General features: G+C 43.5%; 1 protein-coding gene across 1 annotated transcript; it reads right to left on the reverse strand.

The window, feature by feature from the left end:
• Positions 1–6,214: 6,214 nt before the first annotated feature.
• Positions 6,215–10,312, reverse strand: LOC138605033 (angiopoietin-related protein 3-like). The gene is made up of 4 exons (XM_069677101.1): positions 10,031–10,312; positions 8,258–8,458; positions 7,908–8,018; positions 6,215–6,428 (listed from the first exon to the last, which is right to left on the reverse strand). The coding sequence occupies exons 1-4, from the start codon at positions 10,310–10,312 to the stop codon at positions 6,372–6,374; spliced, it is 651 nt and encodes a 216-aa protein (XP_069533202.1). The 3' UTR covers positions 6,215–6,371.
• Positions 10,313–10,530: the final 218 nt, after the last annotated feature.

Consider the following 10,530-nt stretch of genomic DNA (forward strand, 5'->3'; position numbering starts at 1 on the left):
CTGTTTTATTTTGAAAGTCCCTTGTCCGTTCTGTAATGTCCTGTCAAGTTCCCTCTCCTGCCCCTGCCTTTATGTGTTTCACCTGCGTCTTGTTAGCGTCTGTGTCTCTCCCGTTTTAAACCCCTCGTGTCTGTTCCCCTGTGCCTGATTGTCGAGCTACTCAGTGAGATATAGCCAGCATTCTTTCCTCGTGTTTCCCAGTGTTTTGTGTATGACCAGTTTAGCCTTTTTGCCCGGCCTTTTGCCTGCCGTTTTTGATCCTGTTGCCTGATCCAGTTTTGATGACCTGTGTTTTGACCTCTGACCGATTAAAGACCCTGAACATCTCCTGAAAGAGATTGTCCTACGGTCCACCACAGCCCGGACAGTGATCATGGCAGAGCTTACTGTCCCATGGGGGAGAGGGATGGAGGCAGCCTTTGAGTGGAAGAAGGACAAACACACGGAGCTGACAGCTGAATGCAGAGAAGCAGGGTGGTCGGCTGTAATCAACCCCGTGGACTTCGGCAGCAAGGCTTTCCACCCAGTGCTTCTTGAGGAGCGTGGGAGTGTTTGGTCCTTAACTCAAGAAGGCCCTCAAAGATCTGACCGAGGAGGCAGAGCAGAGGAGCTTTTGGCTCTGGCTAAGGAGGAAGGATCAGGTGTGGGGAAGGCAAGGGTCCTAGGGACAGCTGCAGGGGGCGGTGGGAGGACGTCCCTACCGTTGCTCCACCACCACGAGATGTTCCAGGGTTAATGGAGTGAAACATCAATGAAGGGTTGCCCCCGGCTGATGACCCTGCAGCTGTCCCAATGGCACCGTCGAAGGCGATGCCCAGCAGGCAATGCCCAGCAGGTAGCCTGTCACCTGTGCTTACATCTATAAATACAAAAGATGCTTTCAGTGCAGTCTTAAATGTTATACTAACTTTTTTGTAGTTTGTACCTTTATTGTATCTTCATACTGGTCAATTATAAGTCCTGTAATTGATATCATATTTTAATTACTAATTTGTAAAGCAATTAAAGAACTATGAATTTGGATAAAGGAAAAATGTATAGCTACGACACATTTAGCCACACTTTCTAATATATGTTTTGAGGGCATTTTATGGACTGCACGGCAGTGCAGTGGTTAGCGCTGTTGCTTCACAGGTAAGGTTCCTTGTTTGAGTCCAAGTTTGGACGAAGAGGGCCTCTCTGTTGGAGTCTGCATGTTCTCCCTGTGCATGAGGGTTCTCAGCTTCCGCCCACAGTCCAAAGACATGCTTGTTAGGTTCATTGGAGACTCTAAATGTCCCATAGGTGTGAGCGTGAAAGGTTACGTTCAGACTGCAGGCAAATGTGGCCCAAATCTGAATTTTTTTTTTGCTCATATGTGCCTCAGGTCTGTTTCTTTCATGACGGTGTGAGCAGCACAAATCACACGGGATCTAATCTTTACAAATCTGAGTTGGGACACTTTCAAATGTGGTCCTAAATCAGATACATGTCTTATTTTTTGCATTGGACCTTGGAATAAATGCGACTTTTACGCCACTCTCGATTGAATCCCACAATTCTGCACTGGTGGGAGTCAAACTGTAAATATAAACATGGAGGAAGGCTCAGACTCCGCGCCCACACACACCTCCGTACACACCATTGCTCCACAAAAATGTTGTCTGTCTTTCTCCTCGTCCTCGTTTTCATCTGCTGTCGAATTTGCTGGCTTCCACGGCACATCAATTTATACATGAAACTGTAAACGCCGACTTCCATGGCACCTATGTGTGTTTACGTACGACAGCGTGCCGCACGTTGTTATTCTTCTTTTGCGCATGCGGGTCAGTTCAGGACGTGACCAGTTCACGCTGCAATCTGATAGTGGCCACATTTTAAAACAGCCAAAGAAAAAAAATGCACCTGAGCAATAGAATTAAGCACTATGTCTTGCAGTGTAAACTTAGCCTGGGTGTCAGCCCTGCGACTGACTGGCGATCAGTCCTGGTTGTAACCCCGCCTCTCGCCCTATGACAGCTGGGATAGGCTCTAGCCACCCCTTGACCCTGAACAGGATATACGTGGTATATAATGGATGGAGGGGAGCATTATATGCCTTTAACAGATAAAGGACAGAAGAACGATGGCAGGAAATGAGGAGGAATAAGATAAGAAATGGCATGCAGCAGTTCCTCAGCTGGCCTTGAACAAAGTTAACATACAATAACTATTCTTGTTCTTTTCTGCAGTATTTTCATTCGGGATGTTCCACTTAAGAGGAATATTCACACCTGTGGTTACTGCTTTTAGGGTTGAGGCTTTAAATAAAAGCAAACACATGGTAACTTATATACAATATACAAGATGATACTAACATTACAATATACTGTTAGTTTATCTTTCTTCCTTCTTTCCCCTTTCATCCTGTCAGATTGTCCCAGTTCTGCTCCACTGCTCACCTGCCCGCATGTCATTTTGACACTTACCCCTCCTCTGCTCCCCTCTGTCTGCCTGCCACGCCCACTTCAACAAGTCACTCAGCTCACCTGGGCACACAGCTGCTCCTCATCTGCAATCACTCTCTCTCCAGCACTCATTTTTGGACTGATTCCCTGCTGCCTTGTTGTAATCCCTGAAATCGACGACTTGTGCTTCAGCGTTGCTGCTTTCTGTCTGCCTCTCCTCTTGGCTGTTTGGCATTTCTCAGAGACTACGCTACAGTGGGAGTGTTCCTGTTTACCTACTTGTGGTTTACTTTGGCTCAGAGACTCTCACCGTGTCGCCACACTTTGCACTGTGTGTGCCTCCTGTGTGTACTTACCTGCTTGCTCCCTGAATCTCCGCCTGCCCCTGACTTACCTTCAGCCTGCTCCCCATTGGCTCGCCGGCTTCAACTGAGTGCTATCCTGGTTCTGGACCCGCTGCTCCCTCGAGCACGTCTCCTGCCTGCTCCTCCACAGCACTTATGCACATTTGTGTCACACACCTATTTCCTGGTTCATATTTACTGCCTGTCTTTCCTGTACCTGCTGCATCTGAGTAAAGTCCCTGCTCTGAAGTGTGCTGCATTTAAGACCAACCACACCCCATGACACAGATACACTTTCTTACCCTCTGGAGGGGACCTGACCCTTAGGTTGGGAACCACAGGACCGGCTAACTGTTTACAAGTAGTTATCACTAGCTCCACCTTGAGGCGCTACAACAGTAAAGTGCTGCTTTTTATGTTTTAGTATTGACTAGTAACATATAACACATAATAATATGTCAGACATGTTTATGTCGAACGAGAACTTTAACTTTCCATATTAAAATAATATTTTCCTGATTTTTTTTTTGTTCTTTTAACCATCATGTTTCTCTGTGTATCTCTCTCCCTGTATGTCATTTGAATTCAGATATACATCAATAACTTCATTAACATGTTGCATATTGTGAGTGCAGAAAGGTGTGGCCTGGAAAAGAGATAGACTTTAACCCATACTTACTGTAAACAGCTTTAACCACACACCTGTGATCAGTGGTGACACATTAAATCAGCTATGATGCAATTTTTCATTCACTGCAAAATAAGCACCAAGCTCACACAAACACCATTATAACATAACAGGCTTTTCTTGTTTAATACAACACTCATTAAGTAAAATAAATGTTTATGCTGTTATTAAAGGATAAATTCAAACCCTGTCAGTCACAGCTGGTGTTCTCTGTAATCAATAGAAGCAATAATAAAGAGACACTTTAGTAAAATACTACTGTTTTCCAGATAAGGACATTGATCACCGCTGGCAATGGCTCAGAGCGGTACAGAATCCAAAATACGACAAGAATATACCGGTGGCTCGTCTAAAAAATCTTCAGTCTGCAGTCTACATTTCAAACCTGACGATTTTGAACAAGACATGACATCGGAGACGGGCGTCCTACATTGAGGAAGTGTAGTTTAGCGAGCTCCCTGGCCTCCGCCAGATGACGTGTTTTACGTAGTCTGGTGGAGGTTTTCCAGGGCCCACTGGAGAAGAGGATAGCGTCCTCCAAATGCACAGAGAGAAATTGCATTTTTCCCACCATAATGGCATTAGCTCCCCATAATAGCATGATAGGACTGAGGTTGAAAATTGGCGAACTGGCCCTTTAAATGATCAATCATCAGAGGTTACAGGGTATTTTGTGGGTTTATTAAACAAGGTCTTTAAATGTTCAGTTCCAGTAACACACCATGGTGTATTTATACACTTAAAAGCCCTGAGAACAATATAAATATAAATAGATAAATAAAAATGACTTTCAGACATTTTCACCATCTTTATAAAAGCAAGAAGTCAGTGTCTCTCTTTGACCTCCAGAGGTCGCTGTTGCAGCTGTGCCACTACAAACCTTTCAGTTCAAAAAGGATCACTCAAAAAATTCACATATTAACATTTTTCTTTTTTCTTCCCTCACTTTGTTTCCTTTGTTGTATATACCTCTTTTTTTTAATCTATTCTTATTTACCTTCCTGCTATTTTATCTTGTGCTGTTGCAACACCTGAATTTCCCGTCTGAGGATCAATAAATAATTATCTTATCTTATCCCACTTTAGTTCCTTATTGCGCTTTTATTTTGTAAGAACAATTCTCTATTTCTCCCTGCTCTCTTACTATCTTCCCCTTTTTTTTCTCCTCACCTCTTTGTTGCTGTTTTTCCCTGTGAAGTGGGCCAGAGTTCGAGTTGTTGGAGGGTTGTTTGGGAACACCAGAGGGGACTGGCTGCCTGCGGGGCGGCCATCAAGACTGTGACTTGAGGCCATCAGATATCAGCTCCAGGATTCAACGCTCGACCTTTGTCACATTTGGCTGAGAGACAGCTGGGAGGCTGCAGAGCTGCTGGTTGGATGCTTTCAGTTTCTCAGAGTTTGTCGGTGAAGACCCCCAAGTGCTGAAAGAATGTAAGCATGGGTCATAATGTAAAGCCACGGCTCTGGATCTTTTAGTTCAACCAAAAAGTAATTGTTAAAAGCGGGATGTCCGGCTGATACTGTGTACGAACAAAAAGCATTTTAATTCTATCTTTGATCATTTCCTAATATATCTGCACTTTCTATAGAATCAAGTCAAATTAATAACAAAGCAGCAATCCCAAGCGACTGTAGCTCATTTAGCATCATGCTGCTACAGACATAACAAGGACAAAGAAAACTGAGCTGAGTTGTAACTCTGCCTCGCTGACGGTCGCTTTCCTTTTGCCTTCATCTGAGCGTTGAGTTTGTTTCTTTTTTTTGGGATTTTCACTTATTTTGGAAGTTGTATCTGTAGTCATCCATCTTTTCTTTGTTTGTTCAGCCAGAGTAGATTACTGTTTACTCGCAACACTCGCAGAGACCGGAAAAGCAGCCGCTTAGCTCCGCCTACCCTCTCTGGCAGACCAACCACTGCTGGCTGATGGAAAAAACAAAAAATCTCCTTATTTTCATTTTGTAGTTTTCAAAATAAAGTGCTTTAAGTGAAATCACTTCAGCAGTTGATCGGTGGCACGTTCAATATGAAAATGATCTGCATCGTTTTTCTCCGGTAACAGGCGCATAATCAGAAACACTATTTATCCCCTGGGGTAAAGTCAAAGTAAAAAAAACATAAGCAAGAACAAAATGTGCATCCAGTATGAGAAGATATTTAATATATAAAGATATGTGCTCAGAGGGTAAGAAACGACCAAAGTAACAATAACTATTGTCAAACAGGTTTCCATGTTACACACCATCTGTGTGTAACACGCTATGAGCTAAGTTCTCAGCTGCAGCGTGTCTGTAATCCTTGGTCATTTAATAAGGAAGTGCAGTTGTGTAACACAAGATACACAACAGGGGGTTCAAAGCCTGAACTTCCTATTTACATACAGGTTCTGGGTGCATTTAAGGCTGAACTAACCCAGACTGTGACCAAACCTCTGACGGCATTTCACCAGTTCTCTACATTCTTTCAGAACTGTGTGGAAACCAGCAGTGTACACAGGTGACATTTCTTCCCTTTTATAATTTATTCTTATCTGGCTTCTGTGTGAAGGTTTTTCTGACTTCAGTGTGCGGCTGTTTATTTGGGTGTGTGTGGCGTTTCACCACCATCGTCACCACGTGTTTGGAAGTCGGAGCCACAACACCATGACTCAGAAACAGGAACGTTTTATTTCTGAACCAGTTTAAGGACAAAACGTGTCGTGATAACAGTTTTCAACACAACCTATAACACACTTTCTATTGTTATTTAGAGTCAGAGTTGGAAGTTAACACGTGTGTATTTATTGAGATTAGAAATGTTGATTGTGACACTTCCTGTTTCAGGGCAGGTCATTTCGTCAGCCGTACAGAGTCATTCTCACGGCTGAGCTAAGAGCTGACTGGTTCAGAGCTGCCGTGTTGATGCAGCTGCGATCGTCAGACGCGGTCAGAGTCAGAATCTGCCCTCAGTGCTGCTGGAAGCCTTTTAGACACCTGAAACAAACACAGACAGATGGGAAAGAAAAGCTTTGTTCAACCATAGACACCTAAGACCTACATCGATCTACACCGCTTATCCTGCTCATGGTCGCGAGGGGCTAGAGCCTATCCCAGCTGTCATTGGACGAGAGGCGGGTACACCCTGCACTGATCGCCAGTCAATCACAGGGCTGACACATATAGAGACAGACAACCAAGTTAGAGTCACCGATTAACCTTACGAGCATGTCTTTGGACTGTGGGAGGAAGAACCCACACAGGCACTGGGGGAACATGCAGACTCCACATGGACAGGCATGATTCAAAACCCTCTAGCTGTGAGGCGACAGCGCTAACACCTGCACCGTGCAGCCCCCTACAAGACTTCTTAATCTATGAGTCATCTTATCTCAAATACATTGTATTCCATTGTTTCAGGTAAATTATGTGTGATAAATTAAATTTCATATATGTCATTATGACATGACTCACTAGCCCCACTTGATTAGCTTACTTAAAAACAGATACTGCAGCTACAGCCAGTCCGGACTCTTTACTTCTCCGGCCCTTTACGTTATCAATCACTCTTTTCCTCTTCCTAGCTTCCCCATCATCTTCTTTATATTTATCCTTTGTCATCATGTCTTTAGTGAGAATTTTGAGCTGCGACCAGTGATGGGAAAAGTTGGCCTTCAGGGCTTTCTGCCATGAAGCCTTATGCACTTCTTCTGGGAGATCGTACCAAGCAGCAACCTCCAGTGCTGGAAAATGAAGCCAAAGCAGTGCCAGAAACTACGCTCGACATACCAGGCTCGTTAGCTCTTTAACTAGCTTATGGACTGTTAATGAACAAGCTTTGGATATAGAATATAATCCTGTGTAAGTATGATAATTTAACAATTGCCAACCCCTCTGCTCTCAAGCTCTGACCTTTCTTTCAACAAGACTAGGTCAAAAACCAAGAATATGGCTGACCGCTTCAGGTCAATGTGCTTTTGTGGGCAACACTGGAAGCGTGGCGTGTGCGTGACGACTGTGGGACGTGTTCAATTTCATTTTAAATGCATGAAAACAGTTGAGAGTCTTCACAAGACTCGTATCTCGCGCGACTCACAAAAATGTAGAGAATAGGAGGCTCGCCTATTTTTACCGCGAGCGGTTCTCGTTCAAAATACACAGTGGAATTGAATTGTGATGAGCCCTATTGATCTCTGACAGCAATATTAACATCGCTTCCTATTGTAAAAGTCACAGGCATGGAGAGTAAAGTAGATCAACACTTCCGGTATGCTTTTTCAAAGTAAAAGCCCGATCTGGAATTCTGACTCCCCTCGTTTGTGCACAATGCTTTTATTCTGAAGTGTTTCCCGGGCCGTTGTTGTCGTCGTATTTGGCTCTGAAAGTACCGTCACTAACTCACTCAGTCAGTATACAGAACCATGTGTAGGGCTGACCCCAGTGGTTCTGTAACTGTGACAAATCAGTGTAACGTACCTGTTTCTCCAGGTGTTCAATGTGCTGCTGGCGTCTGTCAATCATTCTGTCCTGGACTGAAACCACAGAAGTCAGACTGGCGAGCCGCTGGGCCTGTTTATCCATGATAACCTACAACACAACACAACACAACTCATACTGTAAAATAATAATAATCAAAAACATATATAAGATAGATAATATATTTAACAAGTTGTGTTAATAGTCTTGTTTTAAAAAGCACATGGACAATTGTTCCTTGTTATTTTCATGGTTAGGCCCCTGAGAAATCCTGCTGCTGCAGCAAACAGGCTTCAACCATAGATTGCCTCCTACTTATCATACCTACCTATAAGTGGCTTTTTTCTCACCTTCACAGAGGCGATGTCTAGCCCGGTTTGACCCCCCGACCTCGGCTCGGACAGGCTCTCCACTCTCTGCAGGATCCCGTTCATGCGCTGCTGCGTGGCTCCCTGCTCCGTCTCCAGATCCTCCAGACCCTTCTGCAGATCTTTGACCGTCCTCCACAGCCGGTCCCCCCTGGCTCTCAGTATCTGCAGGTCCTTCCTCACCTGAACAACACAACATCATATCACATTAGTCATAGCAATAATATTTATTATTATTAAAATTTATTTGATCAGCTTTAATAAAATGGCCCGGATTTCTTGTTCCAAATATACAATCAGATACACATCCTTTTACTCATTCATTTTTGCCTTTTATTTCCCTTATTCCAATTATTTTGTGCCCTCTTTGTGCTCCCTTTGTAAGTTTTGTTTGATTGTGTCCTTACCCAGATCAGCATTTAGTGAAACAAGGAAACGGTGCAACATGAGACACTGAGGATCATCACTGTGTTCAGTGGGCTCATTATTTAGAAATGCATATTAGAAAGACTTCTTTAAACAAGCAGACGTCGAATTAAAAACAATGACATGTGATCGATCAGCCACAAAATCCTATCAATCTCAAAAATCAAGCAATCAAACTTCCGCCATGCTGCACCTTTTATATCAGCTCAGTGCTGTCACAGACATGCAAATACAACACAGACAATGCAATAACAAGGTACAATAAGCAGCACAATGAAATACACAAAACAGACCAGGGGAAACATATGAACCCAAATCCCTGCACAAACAGATATGTTTTAATATGTTTTAACTGGTTTCAGTAACTGGAACTTTAACTGGAGTCAGTAGAGTGTAAAGATACAGGCAGGGCGATCAGACGTTTGGTGCTACGGCCTCAAAAGCACAATCACATCTGTGGAACAGACAGCAGGTGAAGTGTGTACGACCTCAGAGAACGAGCTGATGAGTTTGGGTGGATGACTTCTGCCAAATATTAAATACATTAAACACAGTACAACCAACCAGAGAATAATGCACCCAAGAAAATATAGAGATTCATATGTGAATGTAAAGAATAAAAGTAAAGATAACAAGATGAATGATTTAAACAATTCAAAAACATAATAATTGTTAATCAAGCAAAATGAACTAAAAGGTTTAGGTAAAGGTTTTTAGTTTAAGATAAACATTCATAAATCAAAAGGTTATATGAATATCTAACTTTAAATGACGACTTTATAAAGAGGTTACAGAATACAGCATGTTGTTTGTCACATTGTCATGTGAAAGATTTTCTTCTTGTCACTTTGAACTTCTTGGTTTAAAGAAAAAACTTGGAAAAACCTATTGGAGAAAAAATTACCAACTTAAAAGGTGCATTGTGTAAGATTTTACATGCATTAATCATTTTATATTGCCAATGTGTGAAGGGATAGTAGAGGAACTGAAAAAATACAAAATACAAAAATTCGGACATGCTAGACTTCTGGTTGGGGTGTCGCTGTTCGTCCATTCAACGTTCCTGACATTCATAATCAGGCCAGACACTGGAAATTTGTCGTCTATGACGAAATCGTGTGAAAATCGGCCTGAATTCGAAAAGAAGTGGGTCGAAGTCAGCTAGTGGATCAACATAAAAATAACAAGCAACTATTTGGAAAATCCATCGCTTGTATTCTTTATTACGGGCTTATAAACTCTTTAGATTTGGCCAATTTGGCATTTGGGCCTGTGGGTAAGAATGACACTTAAGTCTGAGCTGCTCTGTAAAACGTGGCTCTTCCTCACCTGCCTGCGAGTCCGTCCTGCCTGCAAGTGCTGCTTTTGAAGGCTCTCCAGACCCTCTGTGGCCCCGTCCAGCTCTGCTTCCACCTGCTGCCCCTGCTCCTCCAGCCACTTGGCGTTGTCCTTCACCCCTTGCAGCAAGTGAGTCAGACCCAGAGAGAGCATCTTCAGCTGGGCTATGGGGACCGCACCTGCCTCCTGAGATGTGGAGGTGGAGGGGGCACTGTGGGCCTGACAGAGGCCCAGCAGCAAAACGGAAAGCTGCAGAACTCGGCTCATCCTCATTTCCACGATTTCATCAGATTAAAATCTAGATCCTAAATCTTGATCAACATACCAGATCTGCGGCTTCATGCAGTGGTTGCTCAAAAGCTCAGGAGTCATCAGAAGGTGAATCCACATCTGCACGGCCTCTGAAGTGTCCCTCAGAGGTTCCCTGAGGAGGTCTGCAGCTCAGGGCTGGTGGAGGGCAGAGGGATGAGGAGAGGGAGGCGGAGACAGAG

The sequence above is a fragment of the Semicossyphus pulcher genome, unplaced genomic scaffold (assembly GCF_022749685.1).
Source record: "Semicossyphus pulcher isolate SPU_LCO1_2020_fin unplaced genomic scaffold, fSemPul1.0.p SCAF_28, whole genome shotgun sequence".
Lineage (NCBI taxonomy): Eukaryota > Metazoa > Chordata > Actinopteri > Labriformes > Labridae > Semicossyphus > Semicossyphus pulcher.